Source organism: Vulpes vulpes, chromosome 15, assembly GCF_048418805.1.
Source record: "Vulpes vulpes isolate BD-2025 chromosome 15, VulVul3, whole genome shotgun sequence".
Classification (NCBI taxonomy): Eukaryota; Metazoa; Chordata; class Mammalia; order Carnivora; family Canidae; genus Vulpes; species Vulpes vulpes.
The window spans coordinates 55,789,181-55,814,826 of record NC_132794.1 but is presented as its reverse complement, the minus strand read 5'-3'; the positions used below and the strand labels follow the sequence as shown (position 1 = coordinate 55,814,826).

The window sequence follows — 25,646 nt, the reverse complement described above, 5'->3', positions numbered from 1 at the left end:
GATTTGTAGTATTGAGTTGGCTTTTTATAGTTATTGTTTTTATAGCTGATGTGTCTCACACTCTCCAAATATTAGGGTTAGTTTCCATTTCTGGTTTTGGTGTCCAACAGCATTTCTGGCTTTCTGCCTTTTGGGCAAATGGTGACTCCTTTTGGTCAATGAGTTGTGAGCATTTGGGTTGAAGCATTAACTTGTATGTATGAAATCCTTCAGAGCATTCTCTTTCCCTCTGGAACTGCAATTGGAAGTATCTGAGATGGTGGCTGATCCATTGTGAATAGCTATGTTGAACAAGGTCTTCCTGCTGGCTCATGTTGAATAAGTAGCATGAGCAAGAAATAAACCTGTATTATTTTAAGCCACGAAGACTCTGGAGTTGTTACTGTAGCATACTCAGTTTATTCTGATCAGTACACTGAATTTCCTAAATTCATTTGGATTATTTGGGGATTGCTCAGAAAAATCTTATATTTGTATAATTCTGTCAATGTAAAACTCAACTCAAAAATGCTTTCATGGCTATGATTTCATTTTATGTCCACAATAGTCCTATAAATATGTAAGTGAGAAGTATTATTAGCTCCATATTTCCAGTGGAAAAATTTAGGTAGACTCCCCAAATGCTCTGTTTACTGCTAATGCTCTGTTTAGCAGTGTTTGTTATTTTCTATTTGCTTTGTTTTCTTAAGCAATATGATTACACAATAAAATTTCATTATAAAAATAATGTTTTTCACTTTGCTAATATTTAGTTTGATGTTCCACCTTTGAAGAATTTATCATTTTTACTTTATTCTTTCCCTCTACCAAATAATGTTAAAATGTAAAGGACTTTGGCCCCTGCTGCTTCTGTTGGAAAGCTAAAGGAGTGGTTATCTGTACTATTTGCTTGCATTGAAGTTTGTCAGACTGAGACAATTACTCTTGAGCAGGATTGAAAGAAAGCATAGGAAACTAATCACACATCAGCCAATAGATAACCAGAGCTCCTACAGAGGGGGTTGACTCAAGAGGAAAGTGTAGATACATAGTATTATTTTCCTCAGTAAGAAAGTGGCAGCAGGCCAAAAATTCAGAGTGGAGGAGAGAACAAATGCTGATTGATCTGAAGGCAGAGGAGAAAACTGCCTTGCCTTGAGTTGGGGAAGTACACTCCTGAAGACAGTGAGCTCTTGAAGCAGAGTATCTGGGTTCAAATCCTAGTTCTGCCACTTACCGGCTGTATAGTTTTGCTTAAATTACTTAATCTCTCCAAACCTGGGATTCCTCTTCTATAGAGTGAGGATAATAGTACCTATTTCGTAAAGATGTTGTGAGGATAAAATGAGCTGTGAACTGTAAAGTTCTTAGAACAGTACACATACAAGGAAGAGCTTGATAAATTGTTATTTTATTAGTATTCATTGTCAACCTTTCTGTCGCCCTCTGTTCCAAGCTACCCATCATCTCTCCCCTGGACTATTTAAAAAACCTTCTCATTGTTCTTCTCTCATTTATTCTATCATTTTCAACTTGTTCTCCACCCTGTAGCTAGGGTAATCTTTTAAAATTAGAATCTCTTCAAGTTGTTTCTTTGATTATAAACTTTCAGTAATTCTCTCTTCAGTTAGGATTTTAGTCTTTATGATAAAGTCCAAAATTCTTTGTATGGATTCCAAGGAACTACTTTCTCTAACCTCAGTTTGTGCGGACCTCTGTAGTACAGCCTCATAGCCCCTTTTGTAGACCCCCAAGTGAGCCATCTTCTGCTCAGGGCCTTGGTATTAATATATTTTAGAGGATTAATGCTTTTTTCTCATCCTGATGTTATCTTCCTGGTGGGGAGAGAGCTCTACACTTCTCTTCCACCCCTTTACTCACTTTGTAGTGGAGTTATTGATTTGATGTGTCAGTCTTAGAGGGATATCTGGGCCTCACCAGCTTACCTCTGTCCTCTTCCTCTTGGAAGCAAGCTCCCTGTAGGGAAAAGGTATTCTCTGATACTCCTCTAGGGGTAGACCCCTTTCCCAATACATTTAGGCCAAGCCTGGTCTGGAATTGCCTATGACTGTGTGGTTAAGTCTACCTCATCATGGAGTCAGTTAACTGGTCCACTTGTCTAACAAACTAAAGCCATGACTTCCAGCGTGGCACCTTTTCAGCACTAAAGATGCTGTATGGATTCCCCAGGTGTACTCCTTTCTCCTTGTTCTCCTCCTCTTCCTTTTACCCTTCCTCATGTCTTCTGAATTGGATATTTCTAGTGGTCCGTGGAAGAAAAGTCATGCTAGGAGGATAGAGGTCAAGATATTCCGTGCTGTATTAGGGGATGAACTGTACTAAAATTTGACCATAAGCCAATAGGCTCGTTCAATGAAACGACTGAATATTTAAGGTCTTACCTATACTAACATCCTTGGACTAGGCAGTGGAAAAAGAAACACTTTTTCCTTTCAATTGAAAAAGATAAATGGGTTCAGAGACGCTCCAGGAGGGGGAGCCCTCGTTCTTTGTTCCCAGGCATAGCTGTGAGGGTTTGCATTATCTGTGACTAGGTTAGAACTAAGCCAAAAGAACAACAATCATTACTCTATGTCAAGTTAAACAAATAGGGGAAAATCGTCACAGACCCCATTTGGCATTATCACTTTGTCTCATACAATTGTCTTTCACCTATGTGGGATTGAATTTTGTAGGAGAGTTTCTTTTATAATTCCTGTTATGGTTTTGAGTTTCCTAGCAGATGTTCCATCTGTCCTTTTACAAGATACAGGCTTAACCTCAATTTAGTTTCAACTTAGAAGAAAATATAAAACAGTTAGGAATATTTTTTTTAAGTTAACTGCTTTTTCTCCTTAGCTTCTCTCTTCCCTATTATTTTCTCTAAGTCTCTTCCTCAGAAATAGTTTCACAATGGACAGCTCTCATAGCCTTCCTTCCAGCCCAGACCTTGAGTAGATAGCTCACTGCAAAATAGTCATCATCAGCTTAGTAAACAGTTTTCAGTACATCGCTATGTATCAGACCAACTAAGCTGGGAACTCTTTGCTTGGCACCTCTCTTACTCTCCCACAACTTGTGCAGAGCTAGACACACTGATTCCTGGTAAATGTTAAAAATGACTATATAAGAGGCGCCTACGTGGCTCAGTCCGTTAAATGACTGATTCTTGATTTTGACTCAGGTCAGGATCTCCGGGTCATGAGATCAAGCCCTGTGTCAGGCTCTGTGCTGGGCATGGCATCTGCTAGAGATTTTCTCTCTCCCTCTCCTTCTACACCTCTCCCCCCACCCCCATTACACCTGCTCACACTTTCCCTCAAAAAAAAAAAAAAGACTATTTAACAGGTGCCCATATTTTCTTTAAATAGGTAACAATGATTATTGGGAGTATAGTTTCACTTAAAAGAAATGACACTAACAGTTTTAAAATATGAGCAAATGGAAAATCTCTGGGCATATTGATTCAGAATTTCAGCAAGACTTATCACCTAAAATCTCTTGTGCTATCTTTGTGGATAAGATGGAGTTAAGCTTCACTGGACTATAGTTAGGTACATTTATAAATGGTTAAATAAAACTATCTGATGTTTTTATTTAAACAACTGAAAAAGATGTTAACATTAATCTCTGGAGAGGTCTCTAGTTTGTCATCATTTTAAATTTTTTATTTTTATTTTTTGAAGTGAGCATAACCATAAGATTTTATTGTTTTTTAAATACAAAAATATAAAACTTAGAACTGGATCACTTGGTAATTTCTCTTTTTATCTCCCACCAATTCAAATGCTTAAACAGGCTCCACACCCATAATGGAGCCCCACATGGGGTTCCATCTCATAACCCTGGGATCATGACCTGAGTCAAAATCAAGAGTCAGATAGTCAACCAACTGAGCCACCAGGTGGCTGCTTGCTCTCTTAATAGCCATCATTCCTTTAGATCTGTAGTTGAGGCCAATATTCAAGCCTCAGGACAATCTTTGTAGTTTTAGCCTTTTCCTGGAAAATCTGTTTAGTCTGCCCACCATAGCTACTCTGCTTCCTGTCCTCACATTGCTTTCCCTGAGCGTAAAGAGAATCTGCCTTTCTTATACTGTATCACTTTATGGGGTTGGTGCTAACCACATTTCTTGCAGAAAGTACAGTGGTTTTTAGGAATATTCACCATGTTTGCAAGAGCACCATCAGTGTGGAAAGCTATTTTTTTAAAATTAAAAAATATATACATTTGTCCTTAGTCATGTCCTTTGTAATGTATTAGTGTATAGCTTGGATGGATATATAAAAGGCATGTGTTTGAAATATTTTGATGGCAGAAAATATTTAATAGTTTAAGATGGTATATTAAAAATAATTTTTCATTTGATTGGTATAATAGGAGTATATGAAAAAAACTTGTACAACAAAATTTTAAAAAATCAACCATAAGTGATTAGGAAGGGGAGACCTGATTCCATAGTGATTTATGAAGAAATGATCTAGAGATTTTAGTTAATCAAAACTCAGTGAATAAACAGCGAGATACAATTGCCAAAATGCTGATGAAACTTTACGGTATGTTAGTACAACGGTCCGGAACACAGAACATCAAAGTCTTTACTGTAATTGAGCTGGTTGAATCAGATCTGCAATATGTGTTCGGTTCTGTGCAGCATGTTTTAAGAGAGACACAGAGAGATTGGGATAAATCTAGAAGAAACTGATCAGGAAGAGATGTCTATAAAATAAGTCCTGGAGTGGCTGAGGGGTTTGAGAATGCCTAAAACAGAATGGAGAAGATTTTGGGAATTCCTGTAAGTGGTCTTCAAATATTTGAGGGTTTACAACATATAAAGGGCTTAGACTTGTTGTAGTCCATCCTGAGGATGGAAGTTGGCATCTGGTAAAATAGTTAGGACAATTTGGCTTTCTCATAACAGACCTTGTTTAGCAATTCCAAACCTGAAATAGACTGCTTTATGAGGTAGTCAGTTTCCCATCACAGAAGACTTTCAAAGATAGGCCTAGGATTCCCCTTGTCAGTTACCTAAAGAATGGAAAGGTAGACTAGATAATCCCTGAAGTTTCTTCCAACCTCATGCACCCCAGCACAAGTTCCATCTCTGCATACAGTAAGTGCTCAAGCAGTATTTGCCAAATGAATGATGCATAAGAGTAAAATATTTCAGGGGCAGATTTTTGTACTTGCTACATTTTTAAGTCATGGACGGTTTTATGGCATTGGCCAGTAATTACATCTATATCAGGAGAGTGCTGTCTTGGGAAAAATGAAGACCTTGGGCCAAGAGAACTTAAAATTTTCTAGATAATTGATTTATTTGTCTTGTTCTGGAATAACTCATGTTTAGCCTGGTAAGTTTTAGAGCTATTCTATTAATGAGCAATGCCTTGTGCTAGTCTAACATGATGCTATTTCTTTTTCAGGATAATCGTATCCACACATCCAAGTACAATGTTCTTACCTTCTTGCCAATTAATTTATTTGAACAGTTCCAAAGAGTGGCAAATGCCTATTTCCTTTTCCTTCTGATTTTACAGGTAATGTTTAGGTTGTATTTCTTCATCATCTGTTAAAAGTATTCCTATAATTTGAAAAAGTAAGCTAATTCACTCAGCTAAATGTTCGTGAAGCCATTCTTATCAGATTTTGAATGTTATTATTGCTGTTTCTGTTCACAAACGTGGGAGGGCTAGGAATGAGTAAAAACTAGTACATCCATCATTTTAAACACTGAGATCACTTTAGAATAGAGCTATGCCCTTTATTTGAACCAAACCAGAGCCTAATAATTACTGTTCATGGCCTCACTCCTTCCTTTATCTCCTTACTGTGTTGACAGTATGGGTGTTGCCAGAGTTGAGGCAGTCTGAGTAGTAGTTAGTGGAACCTAATTGGGAAAATTTCATTTGCTTCCAAAAACAATGACATCTTTTATATATATATAATAAGTGATATATGCTATATCTTATTTCACTATAGAGTGACTATTTTTTTAAAAATAGTTTTTGGTGGTTAATTGGTAGTTAATAAACTTCCTTTTCCTCCCATCTGACTAAAATTTGAGCTTAAACAAAATTTCAGCTTTTACTGATGTTTCAGGAAAGAAAATACCTAAATCAAAGAATACACATACATATAAACAGTTTATGAGAGCCAGTTATTTACCTAGTATTTATTTTAGACTAATTTAATCAGAACAAAGTGGTACATTCAGAATGTGCTGGGCTCTGTTAATTTTAGGAGGTAAGAAGAAGATGGGTTAGATGTGCACAGTCCAGATTAATAGCTTTGGGGTGATATTTTTATTTAATTGAATAATTATTTGTATTAAGAATCTTTTGGTTGTAAGTGGCAGAAACCAACATTCATTTAAGCAGAAAAGGAAATATATTTAGGAATATATCTCATTTCATGTATGACTGGATTCATGGGCAAACTATTTCAATACAATGTTCTCTTTCCTCCATCATATTCTACCTAGTGGCCCCTGAAAGCTTTAGACCTTTATTCTCCTAGATTCAGTTCTAATGAGAGAGAGAGAGAGAGAGAGAGAGAGAGAGAGAATCATTTTTTTCTTTGTTTATGCAGCAAATTTTGTGATCAGTTCTCACTGGACCATGCTGAGTTTCATCCTTATCCAAAACTAATCATGGTGACTGAAGAATTTGTAGCAATGGTTATCTTAACCTGGATCACATGCCAAAATGTGGGGGCAGAATGGAATAAGTCTGCCAACATTGTATGTTCTGAAAGTAGAAGGGGTGAGATAATTTCTTAAGGAATACTTGAGAAGAAATGGGTGCTGAACGACACAACAAAACAGCAACAAAAACTCCACAGTTAAAGCATACCTTACAATTTATTGAAAAGACTTTGGGATCCAAGATTTCTTTTTTTTCCCTCTGTGAGTTTGCTTTTGGTTTCTTTATATAACTCTTTACATCATTCCAGAATTTTGAGCTCATTTCTCTAATGGCTTTCTTATGTATAGTCAAAGGCTCTTGCTCACAGAATTTATATCTGGAAGGAGACTTTGGGATGTTTTTTTCCAGGTTCTTTTCCTCTGTTGATCAAGAAATGAGACCCAGAAAGTTCAGGTGATGTGTAAAGCTTTTACCATGAGTCAATGATAGACCTAGGATTAGAATCTATCTTTTCTGCCACTTAGGCCAATGTTTTTATTGGTACCCTAGAGGCTTTTAAGTTTGTTTTTAAATTTTGTATGGAAGCTATTGTATAAAATTGATTTAGTTGAGAGCTATTTTTGATAGGGCCTGATCTTCATATACTGACCATATCTACCCCACTGTTTCCTACCTGGGCTCTGAAGCAGCTCCATATCAAACCCCATTTGAAAACCATCTTTCTAAAAGAGTCATGTCAACTGTCACTGTCTCTCTCAAGTGGGTGATTTTGGAGTCAAATAGATCTAGGTTCAAATTTTAGCAGTGTATGTTCTTGGCCCAGCTGGATGACCTCTTGGGTACTTACTATAAAATGGGAAAATGATACCTAGGAGTATAACATTTCCTGACTCCAGGGCACTATTCACGATGTTTTCTATGTTGTACATTGGGGATGCTATTTATATGGAATACAAATCCTATGGTATGTGCAAAACAACTCTGATATAGAGTATAACTCAATGAACTTTCTGAGGGTCAAATGACATAATATATGGAAAGTACTTGGCACAGTGTTTGGTGCAAAGTAGATTCTCAAAGAATCTCTCTTTTGGAATTGCTGAGAACTAGTAAAATTGTTAAAAGTTGAGATGAAAAGCTGAGAAAAGACAAGTGATGGGTATAATCCTAGGGAAAGATAATTATCTGAAAGATTTTAAGAAGCTTACTTCTCAAGTTGGTATAAAAATCTTAGTTTTTGTCAAGTAGCCTGAAAATTGGTTTGGTGATACTTCTCTGTGTCTTAGAAGTGAATGCAAATAATTATTGAAAGTTATTCTACATTTGTAAAAATAACTGAATGTAATCCCATTGCTTTTTCTGAGTCATATATGATGACAAAATTTGGAAGATGTATTTCCTAACTTAAAAGCCCTAAACTATTTGAAATGTTTGTTTTAGCTGATTCCAGAAATCTCCTCCTTGACCTGGTTTACCACCATTGTGCCTTTGGTTTTGGTGATAACTATGACAGCTGTCAAAGATGCCACAGATGACTATGTGAGTATTTGCTTTTGAGCATTTTTGAGGTCTCAATTTCAATCACAATCTCTCAGAAACAAAAAATTGAGATCTCTTTGAAGTTTTTATTTTTAAGTTTTAAAAAAGTTTAATTTGAAAAAAGATTTTACTTATTTATTTGAGAGAGTGAGAGACAGAACATGCATAAGTGGCGGGGGAGGGGTAGATAGAGAAGCAGACTCCCCACTGGGTGGGAAGCCTGATGAAGGGCTTGATCCCAGGACCCCAGGACCATGATCTGAACTGAAGGCAGATGCTTAACTGACTGAGCCACCCAGGCACCCCATTTAAAATTTTTAATTGGAGCTCTTTTGGTCAGTGTTATATAAAACTCTTTTGCTATTTGTTTAGTGACCAATACAGATGCTGTAGAACAAGAGCCTGTTTATGTTAAATGCAAGAAGGCTTGAATAATTAGACTTACTACTTCATTTTTCAGCCCCTAAAAAACATATTCACCCTACCTGCTTTCTAAGAGAGGCTTTTCTACATTTCCAAACATAAGACATCCCTTCATGTCTTTTCTAAGGATAAAGAGCCCCATCTTCAAAGAGTAAGAGGACATTCTAAAGAATGTTCCAAGTAGTTCTAGGAGAAGAAATTGTAACAAAGATTGCAGTAATGACAACTTTGGAGTAAATGTGTATCTTTTCCACAATATCTGATCTTTCAGGGAAATGGTACTTATTTAGATTCTTGAGTTTTTTTTTTTATAACTTCAAAAATTGTTTTTACTATATAATTAAATATTTAATTTCAAGAGAAAATATTTTAAAATTTAATGTCTTAGTATTAATCAATAGCTGATTTAGTTGAAAAGTATATTCTATCAAATGTATATGCACTTGAATTATTAAAACTTAGAATTACAATAAAATCCTCAATATGTTGCTATTATATAATTAGATACATTATAACATCATTAGTAATGTGCCAAAATAATTTCATAAATTTATAAATATATCAAAATCTCTTTTAGTTTCATTGTCCTCAGAAACCCAGGACCACTCAATGGTTATTTACGTGTCATTTTCATCAGCGATCATTCTTACTGATTTTGTATGCTACTGAATACATCTTTCCCTAATTATTGTTTTACTAAAATGAAAATAAATAAAATATTGGCTTTAAATGTCTTATTCATTGTCGACACACTTCATAATAGAGTAAAATGGTAGAGTCAAAAGAATATGGGCTTTGAAGAAAGACACCTTACTCTGCTATGTTCTAACAGTATGATATGAGAAAAACCACTTCTCTAAACCCTTCCTTGTCTGTATAATGTGGCTAATGACACCAGAACTGTTAGAAGGACAAAATGAGATGCTGTGTGTAAAGCACTTGGCACAGAGCCTGTCTCATAACGGGTTATATAATCAATGCTAGTCTGCTCCCTTCCTGTCCTGAGCAGTTTCTATCTAAGCCTTCATATATGTTTCTAGAGTAGAAATTGTCAAGAAGAGTCAGTCTGGACATGAGACTACCATTTCTAGTCCTACCAAATTCCACCTGTACCAATACTGAAACTTCTTGGCAAAACTTGTGCTGAAGTGAGAGAGGCTTATTTTGGGGCCCAGAGAATAGACTGCTCAGCTTTCAGGGGGTGATTTGATTGGTCCTTTTCTATGATTCCTATCTAATAAATTTAGGGGATTATTTTTAGGTTAGATACAGTTGTGACTAAATAGTAAGTCTCTTTTTACCTCTACTGCTGTTAATTCTTGAATATGCTTTTATTTTTGTGAGAATATGTATGGGCCCAATAACCAGATATATTTATCAGTCAGCATCTTGGCAGGAAAGAGATGTCATCCTGAAATGAGGAAGCTTGTAGAAAGATTAATAATGAAGGCACTGTTTACAAAAGGGCAAAAAAAAAAAGAGGGGGGGGCGGGTCAAAGAAAAGCATGTAGTGTAGCACATGGATGGCAATACTACTCTTGGTCTGAAGGGGCAAAGGGAGGAAGCAATTACCTGTATCTAAGGGTTGTTCATGGCAGATGGGGCTATCATCAGGCTAATTCAGCTTGAAGGAAGCCACAAGAAAAGAAATACCCCCATTCCACTCTCCTCTGGCTACTCTGATCTGCCAGAACCACCAGGTGGCTAAAGCCAACCAGGGGCCAGAGGGTAAGGACCTTATAGGTCAGCTTCCCATGACAAGGGCAGAGTGGAGAAGATAGAATGTGGATATAGAGGAGAAAACAGAGAGTATCCAGCATCCTCATTAAATTCTATATTCAGACAAAATAATATTTCTATTGCTCTATTGGGAAGGAGAAATTTGCCTGCCAGTGATGGGTTGACAATCCTCTGTCGATATTATAAATCTTTTCAAGTTACAAATGCTAAAAACATATTTTTCCTATTAATATCTATTAACTTATACTTGGCAGTCAGGGTAATTGCATGCACTGGGCATAAGAGAGAAATTGGGATGGGTATGGGAAGGATATTGAAAAAGAGAAGGACTGGTTGAAGTATTTCATGATTGTAATAGTGATACAGCATTTTGATTTTTTTAAAATAAAAAAGCACTAATCTTGATAGTCTTATCTGAATGGCTCTTAATTTATGAGTTAGTAAGGTGCTCATAATACTTGGATTCTTCTAGTCAGTATAAGATATTTGCATTATTGGAATATACAATAAGAAATAGTATCACTAGGGCATAAAAAAACAAATCCATTCCAAATGTGGTTCAGTATTGTATTTTGAGTTTCATTTTAGAAACTGTTTCATAAGATTGTTAACAATTAGAATTTCTGGAGAATAAAAATACATGTTATTACAAGTAATTTCTTGGCTTCAAAGAAATCCATAAAAAAGAATGACTGATGTTCCAACGAAGTATTAAGCACATATGTGAGAGAAATGGAAGTTTCCATTCCTCAATGAAGATCTCAAAACGTATAGTTTTCTCCAGAACTGGGTGGCAGAGTAAAGGGCATATTGTCTTCTTAGAAGCACCTAAAATTGTGTGGGAATTAAAAGAGCATGTGGCTAGACATATTCCATTGGTAACACCCATGCTAAGGGATATGAGAAGGCTATTGATTCAGATTTAGGACACATGGAGCTGGGTTCAAGGTAAGTGTAAACTGCTAATTTTGGATTGATGCTGATATTGTCCAAACATATGAGCTCAAAATATTTTTTGTGTCCCCCTTTGTGCTGGCGAAGTATGATTTAATATGTTTTTCACAAACATTTTGACTTTCAGTTTCGCCATAAGAGTGATAATCAAGTGAATAATCGGCTATCTGAAGTGCTCATCAACAGCAAGTAAGAAATAAATTCTTTGAGTTATTTTTAAGATTTCTGGGACCACAAAACAGGTCTTGACAATTGGTGACTTTCTCTTTTAATTAAGTATATGTTACTTTTCCCTTTCAGTTTATTAAAAACTATGATGTAAGTCCATTTTATCTTCATGGCTTTTTTTTTTTTTAATGTTTAGCCAATGCTTGTGCTACTCATTCAACCTCAAATCCCTATGGAGTTTGTTTTGTGGAATACAGACACGTCATTATCATTTTTCATTTCTAGATCTAATACTACTTAAAATTGACACCTATGTTATATCTTGTATGTAGTCAATGTTTCACAAATATGTAATTAATTAATTAATATTAATTAATATGTAATTATTTAATATTTCTGGGAAATATTGCTAGAGAGACTTTGACACATTACTGTATCAGGTATAGTGATAAAAATCTTGCATTTATTTGAAAGTTGAATTTAGAATGGATTATCTACCATAACACAGATTTGAACTGCTTTAAAATTGATAAATATGAGAATGATTCTTGAATTTGAAATGCTTTAAAACATGTATTTACACGCTAATAACAGCAGAAACACCTCTGGAAAACTTAGCAAATGTAAATTTCAAATCTTCATTCCATTGTTTCTTAATCTTTGTCCCTTTTTTGCTAATAATAACATGTGACAAAGTAAACTTACAATGTACTTCATTTGGCAATCACATTTGCCAATGGTTTTCAATCATTTGGGTACTGTGAAGAATATAGTTTTTAAAGGAAATATCATAAAATGAATTAATCATATGAGATGAGAAATTCTAAGAAATAATAAAGATATCAAGAGGGACTAGGTGTAATCTGGACAATAATTGGTAGGATTGAAGTAGTTAATCCCTTTCCATAACTAAAATGTTGACTGATCACTAATAATATAATGAATGCATATAGTTTTTAAATATTTGCTTGTTTTATAAAATAGTGTTAAATGCACAATGAAGGAAAATGATCATACTTTAATACTATAATGATAGAGACAGAGCTTCTGAAAGTGTGATTCTGGTGTGACATGGATAAGCCATAAAGATGCTTGGAGCCATGTGGTTCATCTCCAATGTTAGCAGGTTTTTAATTGTTGCCCCTATAGTACAGTGCTTAAAAGCTTGGATTTTGCACTCAGAAGGACTCGGAGCATGAGTATAGTTTTGACCCTAAATAATTCTGTGGTCTGGAGCAAGTTCTTAAGAGGTGGTGAATCTTTGTAAGCTAATGCAATGTGTGGCTTTGAGCTGTGTAGCTGCATATCTTGACTTTCTCAAGTCTTGCAGTTCTAATGGAATATTAGATCTACCATTAATATGATACAACTAATACCCCAAAGGAACATTTGATAATAAATCTTATTCCATTGAAATATCATCTTGTATAAAGTGTGTTTAAACTATGCACAATTACATAATGAATTTAAAATAATGGCCCTAGCCTATCTTTTAATGTCCTTCAAATTACCAGTTAAATCTTGTGGCAATACTTGGGCATGATAGATATTGGGGCCTCTACTTGGAGGCCAAGGGATTAACCCAGGAACTTAGATATTCAGAAACTTGATGATTGTATGTCTTCCACACATACTAGCTATCATTATCATTATTGTTAGAAGCAGTATTACTGTTACTTTCTTATGGTTGCCTATAGCTTTCCATTGATTCCTTAAGAAGTAGCATCTCTTTGTAATTCAAAATGGATGTGATGTTTTGATACGTGTTGTTGCTGATTCTATAAAGTTGAAAGGAGAAACACATATCATTGAGTATGGAGTGTTGTTTAGGATTCGGTAAGAAATCAGGCAAGACTTTCCATTTATAAGATTACCCATTACTGTCCACTCCTCATAATGACCACTAGGGCAGGGGTCATCTCTTGATTACATCTGTGTCCCTTGAGCCTAGCACAATGTCTATTTAATTTTCAGACTGAGCAGTAACAAGTATCCTCGCTGAAAGAGCAATATGCCAGGGGACCTTTATCTGTCTAATTTTACTGAGTTCTATCATTGGCCAATTCCAGTGGCTGGGGTGGTGGTCTTTGTACAGTGTACTCAGGCTATGGAGACTGGCTTTCTAGTTTTTAGATTTTGAAAAATTGGAGAGATCAAATGGACTCGGATCTGAGATAGCCCAGGGAGCTTGGAGTCCTCCCTTCGAGCTGGTGGTTGTAGAAGATACTGCTGGGGCTCTACCTAGGTCCCCACTGTCTTCTGTGCTCATCTCCAGCTTCTGTGTGCATTGCTTGCAAGTACTTGCCACTGCTGTTTTCTTCAGAGCACTGCCATTGAGCTACTGGAGCCACTGACTGATGGGTGCAAGAGTGTGAAAGAGCAGTGCCCTTGACTCAAGTTGAGCAAGCTCTGAGGTTAATTTGTACTCTCAAGCACTCCTTGAGATCAGATGGAGGATGAGTCGTTGCCTGCAGTTACACCCTGTGTGGCTTTTTCCCTTTTTCCTGTGTTGCTTTTCATGTCCCTTACCGGTTTTTCCTGGAAGTACTTTCCTAATGAACCCTTTGCATGTGATACTTTATCTTAGGATCTGTTTCTAAGGAACCTGATGTAAAACAGTAGTTAACATATACTAGATCCTATTGCAATGTTGATGTATACTAGGAAAGTGCTTTTGGGTATATCCATGGCACCTGTGAGTTCTGATCCAGGACTAAAGAAAGATGCCTAGAGGGGATCAGTGGAGTCCAGGTGTTGTTAGAGGTGAGTGTCATAGTGCGGTGGGTACAGCCAGGTACTTATGGCTTCCTTTGTGTGCTGCTGGCAGAAAGTCTTGGACTTGGGGTCTTTATATTAGGAAAGGAGCCATCATTGGCGTGTCTTGGAAAGAGTGGAGACATTGTCAGCCTCAGGGTCAACATCTTTGAGGGGAAGAAGGTGGGATGAAAGCACTCAGTTAGGCAGCTACTCGCTACATGTGGCTAGTGAACACTTGCAATGAGGTGGGTCCAAATTAAGTTCTGCTGTTAAGTACACACCAGATTTTGAAGACTTAGTGCCAGAAAGAGAATATGATATGTCAATAATTTTTTATATTTGTTTAATTTTGAAATGATAATATTTTGTATATACTGGTTAAATAAAATATATTATTAAAATGAAATTTACCTGGTTTAAAAAAATTTTGTTCTTTTATTTTTTTTTTATTTTCAGTGTAGTTAACACACAGTGTTACATTAGTATCAGGTGTACAATACGTGATTCAATACAATACCCGGTGCTCATCAAGATATACTCTTAATCCCTTCCATCTATTTCACCCATCTTCCCATCTACCTCCCCTCCAGTAACTGTTCTCTGTAGTTGAGTCTGTTTGTTTTTTTTTTTAATTTCTCTCTTTCTTTGCTCATTTGTTTTGTTTCTTTTTTTAAAAGATTTTATTTATTCATGAGAGACACAGAGAGAGAGAGAGAGAGAGGGAGGGGCAGAGACACAGGCAGAGGAAGAAGCAGGCTCCATGCAGGGAGCCTGATTTAGGACTTGATCCTGGGACTCCAGGATCATGCCCTGGGCTGAAGGCGGTGCTAAACCGCTGAGCCACCCAAGATGCCCTGATATTTGTTCTTCTCTTAGTGGCTTGTTTCACTTAGCATTGTACTTTAGATCTATCCAGGTTGTTGCAAATGTCAAGATATAAATTTATATATTTATATATAAATATATAATATATATTATATTTACTATATATATATCATTTCTTCTTTATGCATTCATCTATGGATGGACACTTGGAATACTTTCATAATTTGGCTATTGTAATAATGCTGAGGTAAGCTTAGGGGCATATTTACCCATTCAAATGAGTGTTTTTGTGTTCTTTTTTTTATAAATTTATTTTTTATTGGTGTTCAATTCCAACATATAGAATAACACCCAGTGCTCATCCCGTCAAGTGCCCCCCTCAGTGCCCATCACCCAGTCACGCCCCCCCCCCACACCTCTCCTTCCACCACCCCTAGTTCATTTCCCAGAGTTAGGAGTCTTTCATGTTCTGTCTCCCTTTCTGATATTTCCCACTCATTTTTTTCTCCTTTCCCCTTTATTCCCTTCCACTATTTTTATATTCCCCAAATTAATGAGACCATATAATGTTTGTCCTTCTCCAATTGACTTATTTCACTCAGCATAATACCCTCCACTTCCATCCACGTCGAAGCAAATGGTGGGTATTTGTCGTTTCTAGTAGCTCAGTAATATTCCATTGTATACATAGACCACAGCTTCTTTATCCATTCATCTTTTGATGGACACTGAGGCTCCTTCCACAGTTTGGCTATTGTGGACATTGCTGCTATAAACATCGGGGTGCAGGTGTCCCGGCGTTTCATTTGTATCTTTGGGGTAAATCCCCAGCAGTGCAATTGCTGGGTCATAGGGCAGATCTATTTTTAACATTTTGAGGAACCTCCGAATAGCCAGGGGAATTTTAAAAAAGAAAACCATAGCTGGGGGCATCACAATGCCAGATTTCAGGTTGTACTACAAAGCTGTGATCATCAAGACAGTGTGGTACTGGCACAGAAACAGACACATAGATCAACGGAACAGAATAGAGAACCCAGAAATGGGCCCTCAACTCTATGGCCAACTAATATTCGCCAAAGGAGGAAAGACTATCCACTGGCAAAAAGAGAGTCTCTTCAATAAATGGTGCTGGGAAAATTGGACGTCCACATGCAGAAGAATGAAACTAGACCACTTTCTTGCACCCTACACAAAGATAAACTCAAAATGGATGAAAGATCTAAATGTGAGACAAGAACCCATCAAAATCCTAGAGGAGATCACAGGCAACACCCTTTTTGAACTTGGCCACAGGAACTTCTTGCAAGATTCATCCATGAAGGCAAGAGAAACAAAAGCAAAAGTGAACTATTGGGACTTCATCAAGATAAGAAGCTTTTGCACAGGAAAAGATACCGTCAACAAAACTAAAAGACAACCTACAGAATGGGAGAAGATATTTGCAAATGACCTATCAGATAAAGGGCTAGTTTCCAAAATCTATAAAGAACTTATTAAACTGAACAGCAAAGAAACAAACAATCCAATCATGAAATGGGCAAAAGACATGAACAGAAATCTCACAGAGGAAGACATAGACATGGCCAACAAGCATATGAGAAAATGCTCCGCGTCCCTTGCCATCAGGGAAATACAAATCAAAACCTCAATGAGATACCACCTCACACCAGTGAGAATGGGGAAAATTAACAAGGCAGGAAACCACAAATGTTGGAGAGGATGTGGAGAAAGGGGAACCCTCCTGCACTGTTGGTGGGAATGTGAACTGGTACAGCCACTCTGGAAAACTGTGTTCTTTAGTTAAACACTCAGTAGTGCAATTATTGGATCATAGGGTAGTTCTATTTTTAATTTTTTGAGGAACATCCATACTGTATTCCACATTGGCTATACCAGTTTGCATTCCTACCAACAGTGCAGGAGGATTCCTTTTTATCCATATCCTCTCCAACACTTGTTGTCTCTTGTGTTTTTGGTTTTAGCCATTTTGACAGGTGTGAGGTGATATCTAATTGTGGTCTTGATTTACATTTCCCTGATGATGAGTGATGTTGAGCATTTTTTCATGTGTCTGTTGGCCATCTGTATGTCTTCTTTGACGAAATGTCTGATTATGTCTTCTGCCTATTTTTGATTCAATTATTTGTTTTTTTGGCATTGAGTTATAGAAGTCTTTTTTAAAAAATATTTTATTTATTTATTCATGAGAGACACAGAGAGAGGCAGGACATAGGCAGAAGGAGAAGCAGGCTCCTTGCAGGGAGCCCGATGTAGGACTTGATCCTAGGACTCCGAGATCATGTTCAACTCCTGAGCCACCCAGGTGTCCTGAGTTGTATAAGTTCTTTATATATTTTGGACATTAACCCTTTATCTGATGTATCATTTACAAATATCTTCTCTCATTCAATAGGCTGTCTTTTGGTTTTATTGATTTTTTCCTTCACTGTACAGAAGCTTTTTATTTATTTTTTATTTTTATTTTTTTTAGATTTTATTTATTTATTCATGAGAGAGACACAGAGAGAGGCAGAGACATAGGCAGAGGGAGAAGCAGGCTCCATGCAGGGAGCCTGATGTGGGACTTGATCCTGGGACTCCAGGATCACACCCTGGACTGAAGGTGGCACTAAACTGCTGAGCCACAGGGCTCTCAGAAGCTTTTTATTTTGATTCACTCCTAATAGTTTGCTTTTGTTCCCCTTGCTTCAGAAGACTTATCTAGGAAAATGTTGCTACAGTTGATGTCAGAGACATTACTATGTGCTCTCTTCTAGGATTTTTATGGTTTCAGACTTCACATTTAGGTCCTTGATCCCTTTTGAGTTTATTTCTGTGAATGATGTGAGAAAGTCATCTAGTTTAATTCTTTTGCATGTAGCTGTACATTTTCCTGACACCATTTGTTGAAGAGATTGTCTTTTTCCCATTGCATATTCTTGCCTCCTTTGTTGATTAATTGACCATATAATTGTGGGTTTACTTCTGGACTTTCTGTTCCGTTCCATTGACCACTGTATCTATTTTTGTGCCAGTACCATACTGTTTTGAATACAACAGCTTTGTAATATAACTTGAAATATGGGATTGTGATACCTTCAGTTTTGTCTTTCTTTTTCAAGATTGCTTTGGCTGTTTGGGGTCTTTTGTGGTTCCACACAAATTTTAGGATTGTTCAGTTCTGTGGAAAATGCTGTTGGTATTTTGTTAGGGATTGCATTAAATGTGTAGATTGCTTTGGGTAGAATGGACATTTTAACAATATTTGTTCTTCCAACCTAAAAGCATATAAAGTCTTTATATTTGTGTCATCTTCACTTTCTTTCATCAGCATTTTATAGTTTTCAGAGTACAGGTCTTTCCCCTTCTTGGTTAAGTTTATTCCTAGGTTTTTTATTATTTTGGTACAATTATAAATGGGACTGTTTTTTTAATCTCTCTTTCTGCTACATTATTAGTGTATAGAAATGCAACAGATTTCTGTACATTGATTTTATATCCTGTGACTTTACTTAATTTATTTATCAGTACTACTGGTTTTCTGGTGGAGTCATTAGGGTTTTCTATATATGTAATGTATAATGTATATGTATATGTATAATGTCATCTGCAAATAGTGAAACTTTTACTTCTTCACCTGTTTAGATGACTTTTGTTCCTTTTTGTTGCCTGACTGCTGTGGCTAGGACTAGTAGTACTATGTTGAATAAAAATAGTGAGAGTGGACATCCTTGTCTCATTCCTGACCTTAAGGGAAAAGTTCAGTTTAAAAAAAATTTCTTTGAATGTGGTTACTAGAAAATTTAAAATTATTTATGTGGCTCACAATTGTGGCTGGCATTCTATTTTTTTTGGATGACACTGCTTAGTGCAACACCTTAGATACCTGTGAAAGACAGAGCAGAGAAGAAAACGAACTCTGTGCTACAAGCCTAGTCTACTGATTCTCAGCCCAAGATTCTCTGTGAGATCCTACAGGCTACCAGCATTATGGTTTGAGTAATAACAAATAGGCTCAGCATTACTTTTTCTTAATATTTTATTTCCCTGACATCTTCTGAACTTACACTTTTGCACTAGAACAATGTAGGTTCAGAAGCTGCAGTGAAATTACCCTTTCAGTCTGAATGTTTCCTTGACATCTCTAGATTTTAAATGGCTCTTGACCATCATCGTTTTGGGCAACATATTCCATTTTATACTATACTTTCCTGAGCATCAGTAAATTTTGTGTAAGTCTCTTAAACTCTTTCATAGAAACACCTATCAATCTTATTCAATCTTTTTTTCTTTTTTCTTTTTTTTTGGAAATTGTGTGTATTTGTAGGGAAAAATATGGACTTTTATTTTTTTTTACTACTGCAGAGTATTGTCTCTGCACTCTTGCAGTCTGGTATTCCTAGATGCTGCATAATAGTAGAAGCAAATTCCAGTAGGAACAATTATTTTTGTTTGTTTAATCAACTTTTCCAGTTTCATTGAATGATTGAATGAATATCCCATTGGATATTAGGACTGAAAATTTGTCTCATTTTTTCCCTTTAGTATATCGTCTATATAGTCTTTTTTTCTGTTACAAAAATAGCATATGTCCATTAAGAGAAATTTGGAAAATAAGAAAAAATAGAAGAAAATATAGTATCTATACTTCCTGCTATCCAAAAGTAGTTATTGTTACTGTTTTCTTATTTTTCCTTACTATCTTTTTTTCTATGCCAAGATTTCTTATAATTCTGTGTTTGTGTATATGTATGTGTACCCTTCGGTTTTCACTTCACGTCATATCATTACCATTTTCCCAATGTCTTTAATATGGTCATTATACAAGTAATTTATAAGGGCTGTATAACATTTGGTTGAGTGCATGTCTCATAATTCAAATAACCCATTTTCATATTGCTTGATATTTAGTCTATTTTCAATTTTAAAAAATAATTTCTTGATCTTTCTGAATTGATTGATCCTTTTTCCATAAGACTTTTTGTGATGTATTTATAAAACTCAGCTAGGATGACTAAATGAACACGTTATTTGAAATAACGAGAACTCAGAGCATTATTAGCCCACTGACAACAGCCTTTACCAGAGCACCTAGGGATTAAGTCTGAGTAGGACCAGGTTGAGCATATTTAATGAACCCTGGGAGGTTTCAGTTCCATCAAACACGGTTGTTTCCTGAGTGGGTGGCTATCAGACCATTGTCACCAAATTCCAAGTTTATCTCTTCTTAATCATAGCAGAACATGCGAAAGAAACCCCATGTTTTGCTTTTAAAAAAAGCTATTAGTGGCGGGAGTGCCTGGGTGGCTCAGTTGGTTAAGCATCTAACTTTGGCACAGGCCCTGATCCAGAGTCCTGGGCTCAGCCCTGCTCCCTCTCCCTCTGCCCCTTCCCTCTCCCTCAAATTAATAAACAAAATCTCAAAAAAAATGTATTGGTGGCACATGTAAATCCACAAACATCAATAATCTGAAACAATTTGAATATAAGTTTTATATTACAATTATTAGCTATATAGCATTCATATATTAAGTATATGCATCAGTTCTGAACTGCAGATCTCCTAGAGGAAATTTGGGCAGTGATTCAGTGTGTGGCTAGCAGATCCTTAAGGCAGCTATGAAGGAATGTCCTGCCAGAATAGAGGTATATGGACAGATGATCAAAAGATCTATCAGTTGCTCTTGAATTCTTGGAAAAAAATCCAGAAGAGGGAGACTACATATATAGTATTCTCCTATGCTAGATTTGATTCCAAATGTCAGTCTTGGGTGAGTGGATTATTGTTCTTGGTAAACATGCTTTCTTTTTCTCCTTGAGCACCTGCAATAAAAAATACCAAAGTTCATTGAACTTAATGAGGCTGACGCTGACATATACATAGTGTGTCTGTATGCTTCTTTTAAGTGGGGGAAAAGGAGACACTTGAGGTTCTCAGATTCTGCTGATCCCATGGGAGGACCTATAATGCACCCTGCATTGAGTTATCTCTCCTTCATCTGCACTTGTGGGCTTACAATTGGACTGGAGACTTCTGTAGTTATGCATAGGCAGAACACAAACTCTCTGAGTTTATCTCCAGCTTAGATAATTTACATGTTATGATGGTACTACTGGATCTAGGGGACAGCTATTTAGGGTCTAGTATGAAGAGTCCTGCATATTTAAAAGGAAAACTTGAGGCAAAAATCTTGATTATTCTTTTTAAGAACAATGTTAATAAAACACACCATTATGGGTATAAATAATGATAAGTTCAAAAGCAAGCTAATAGGAGTAGTCTCGGTACTTTTTGGACTAAGTGGAAGTGATTCAAAAATTAACTTAATTTTTAGCTCATGCTACTAACTCACAGTAAAAGCATTTCAAAAATAGTTTCATCTTCAATAAATAAATTTCAGTTTTTTTTAAGTCTTGGATTGATAACTTCTTAGTTTCTATGTGTCAGTTTTGCAGATGGAAGGCCATGGAAGCCCAAGCCAGTGGGCTGGTTTCTGTATGTGAACTGTGACATTGTTATAGTTCTTATAAATGATTTTCCATTGTAATCAATAATTTTGGATGAATACAATTTTTTAAAGTTGTGGATGGCTAGATGGTGACTATTTCCCCAAATGAGGTTCATCTTGAAATAATAGGAAATCATAACACTTTCAAAACTCTGCATATGAGCTTTTCAGTGGCATTTCCTAATTTCTTTTTAAAGTTGATGTAAGCCAGATGTTAGCTGCTCCCCTTCCCTTCCCTGAAAGCTCCCTGAAAGACATCCCCTGCCCATTTCCCCATAAAGTCATTAAAGAGCAAGGTAGAGTTGACTGAAGATTTGAGTCAAGTTTATTTCACACACCCCACAACTAACAATTTGAAATCCTATTTTAACATTTTCTTCCCCATGGTTCTCTTCCTCTGCTTCTGGACTTTGTAATCTCTCCTTCCCCCATTCAGTACTCAGTATAGTTGGCTCCAGTCTCTTCTCTCAGTGTCTGAACCTCTCATATTTATCTTCCTTTTATTACTCAAAGTAGTGTGGTTCTTCCTTGGCTCTGAACTCAAACCTGTCATAGCTGCTTACCAAAATAGAAGGCTCTTCTATAACTAGGACACACTTATCTTAGATAATAATGGAAGTAAAAAATATACCAAATTCTATATAACCTTTAAAACTCGATTTTCTCTCTTTTTTAAAAATAGGTTTATGCATCTCTTCACAGTTGTCATAGGATTTCTTTTGAAAAAACACCCCCCCCAAAAAAAGAAAAAAAAAAGAAAAAACAAACCCAAACCTAAGCCACAAAGACATTGGAATTGTTAGAACATTAGCTTTAATGAGGTAAAGCTTTTTTAAGATCTTAAAATCTGAGAGCCAAATGAGATCATAGTATTATAGTGGGTAAATTTGGTTTTCATCAGAGCTTGCAGGTTGTCTATACCAAACCAAGCAAATGTTAATAACATTGTTGATTGGCTACTTATCATTAATAAACTATACATACATTTCTACTATAGGGGCATTTTGCTTTAGATCTCGCGAGATAATCTCAATGAGTCAATTTTAGATTGGCATATTATCTGTCTTTTGTGGGTATAAAGTTAAGAAAACTTAGAGTATGAATAAAACATAGAAATTACTTTTGATTCCATCACTCACATCAGAGTAAACTACAGTGTGCTTGTGAAAGCATTTTATCTCTCCCTTTCCTCCTCCATCTTTACTCTTTCCTTTCTACTCTTCTACACAATATTCATTTTAAAAATACTTAAGATTATATTATATCCTATAGTGGTTTGAAGGTACTCCTTCCCCAGTATGTCCACTGGAACCTGTGAATGATCTATTTAGAAAAGGGCTTTTGCATATATAGTTAAGGATTTTGAGATGTGATCATTCTGGTAATCCAGTCACAAGTGTCTTCATAAGGGAAGGGAAGAAGATTCACACTGCAAAAAAGAAGATTAATGTGAAGATAGAGTCAGAGATAGGAGTTTTACAGCCCCAAGCCAAGGAATGCCTAAGCTGCCAGGAGCTGGGAGAGAGGCTAGAACAGATCCTTTCCCAGAGCCTCCAGAGGGAGCACTGCCCTGCTGACACAGTGATTTTGAACTTCTACCCTGCAGAACTGTGAGGGAAGAAAGTTGTGCCACTTTAAGCCATCTAATTTGTGGCAATCTGTTATAGCAGACCTAGGAAAATAATACTCAGTTGTTTTTAGCTTTTAATTGAGAGGCTCTATATTTGATCATTTCTTCATTCTTTCACTCAGTACACATTTACTAAATGCCTACTATATGTCAGGCAGAATGCTATATTCTGGGGATGCAGAGTTAAATAAGATATAATTTCTGCTTCAAATATGATGTAATCATACATATATGGTATGCAGTAAACAAGTTTATCTTTAGACTTGCTCTTCATCATTTTTGCTGATAGGTAACATGAGTGAACAAAATGACTCATTTTATTAGCTTATCCAACTTCCAGAGATTCTCATCAGTACATAGACTCTGTAGACAAACCAATGCTAGGTTGTTAGAAACCTTGGTAGGATTTGGGAAGCTGGTTGGAAATGGTGCCTTGAAGCTGTAACTCAAGGGAACTACCTTTAAGCTTGAGTAGTATTCTCAAAAACTAAGATCTATTTCCCTATTTCATATCAGGAATTGAAAAAATTCTCTCTACTTGTTGATCTTTGATGACGATTAGATGTTCAATAATAGAAGAAAAATAAAAGAGGGGCAGAAAGTATCGAAAATAAAAGTATTGATCTCTAAATTAGATTCAAAGACTCAAAAGAACCTGTGATATTGGGGTCTGTAAGAATGATATTGTCAGCAACCTAGGGAAAGAAACTCTGGCAGTAGCATTGTGTACCAGTTACTAGAGCTAAGGAAGAAAGAGAAAGTGTAATTGAGATTATGATGTTGAACAGAATGAAGGAAATAGATTCTAATGATGGAGAAAGAATAGATTTTGAATGTATGAAGAAAGTTGATAGTATTTTTTAATATAAAATCAATGGTACAATGAATTTGCTTTCTTTTTTTAAAAATTTTATTTATTTATTTATGATAGTCACACAGAGAGAGAGAGAGAGGCAGAGACACAGGCAGAGTGAGAAGCAGGCTCCATGCACCGGGAGCCCGATGTGGGATTCGATCCTGGGTCTCCAGGATCGCGCCCTGGGCCAAAGGCAGGCACTAAACCGCTGCACCACCCAGGGATCCCTGAATTTGCTTTCTATAAGCTTTGGAAAATAGTGTTCTTTCACAGTAAATACCTATTGGATTATTTTTTTACTGAAGTATAATTAACATACAGTGCTATATTAGTTTATATTATTAATCATTATATTGTTAATTCTATATATTACTCAGCGCTCATCATGGTAAGTGTACTTTTAATCTCCGTCATCTACTTCACCCATCCCCCACCCACCTCCTCTCATAACTACCAATTATTCTCTGTATTTAAGAGTTTATTTTTGGGGCACCTGGGTGGCTCAGTCAGCTGAGCATCTGCCTTCAGCTCAGGTTGTGATCTCAGGGTTCTGGGATCAAGTGCCGCATCAGGCTCCCTGCTCTTTGGGGAGCCTGCCTCTCCTTCTGCCTCCCTCTCTCTCATGAATAAATAAATAAAATCCTTAAAAAAAAGTTCCTTTTCTTCTTTGTTCATTTGTTTTGTTTCTTAAATTCCACATATGAGTGAAATCATATGGTGTTTGTCTTCAAGTAACTTATTTCACTTAGCATTATACCCCTCAGGTCCATCCATGTTATTGGGAGTGGCAAGATCTCATTCTTCTTTTATGGCTGACTGATATTCCATTTTATATACACCACACCTTTTTTTTGGATTTATATGTGCCTGGAGTCGGTGTTAAATTTAGTATGGGGGAATTCTGGGGAAAAGGCAGGAAAGTGCAACATTGAGAAATGGAATTGAGGCTGGAGAGGGCTTCCTGGAGAACTCATGAACATTAGCAAAGACTAAATGGGCTATGTTGGCAACAGGGGATGCATTTCGTTCAAATGATTTGGTTTGATTTGTGTCAATCAGCATATGCTGGGGCTTCATCAGGGACATGAAGTGGAAGTTTTATAGGGGCAGTGAAAGTAGTAGCAGGAATCCATGTTGACTACTCGTTATTCACCTATAATTATGTAACACTTGTTTGTTCCAGCCACTGTGTAGGGTACTAGGGTATAGGGATTATTAGGATTCAGTTTCCTTCCTACCAGTAGCCTGAAGTCCAGGGAAGAGGGGGACCAATGAAAAGACTTCTTTTACAGCAATAGGTGATATGATTAAGGGAGCATGAGATGCGTTGGGAGCTTCCACATGGGACTCCAACACATGTTTTGGGACACTGGTAAGAGGGATATTGTTATCTCAGGATAAGTCATAGAAGAATGGGCCCACAGCAAAGATCAGCCATTGAAAAGGTAATTGAATGGTGGGGTGAGAGAGAGCTGAGAAAAAAAGAGGATTTGGGAAGAGTGCTATTTTTAATTAACATCTCATGGAATATCTTACTCATACTGAAACTTAAGTACCTTTGGTATTTCAAAAACTTAAGTACCAGGTATTTCAAAGTCCCTCCCAGCCCCCAAATA

General features: G+C 36.5%; 1 protein-coding gene across 5 annotated transcripts in view; it reads left to right on the top strand.

The window, feature by feature from the left end:
* ATP8B4 (ATPase phospholipid transporting 8B4 (putative)) overlaps nucleotides 1-25,646 on the top strand; it is a 232,952-nt gene that overhangs the window by 68,113 nt on the left and 139,193 nt on the right. For 4 of the 5 annotated variants that reach the window (XM_072738501.1, XM_072738502.1, XM_025998689.2 and 1 more), the window contains exons 4-6: nucleotides 5,406-5,519; nucleotides 8,067-8,165; nucleotides 11,410-11,471. In XM_072738501.1, coding sequence (XP_072594602.1) covers nucleotides 5,406-5,519; nucleotides 8,067-8,165; nucleotides 11,410-11,471 — 275 coding nt within the window. Of the gene's footprint in view, nucleotides 1-4,602; nucleotides 4,775-5,405; nucleotides 5,520-8,066; nucleotides 8,166-11,409; nucleotides 11,472-25,646 lie in introns of those variants that run through there. The other variant, XM_072738503.1, reaches the window with a different exon arrangement.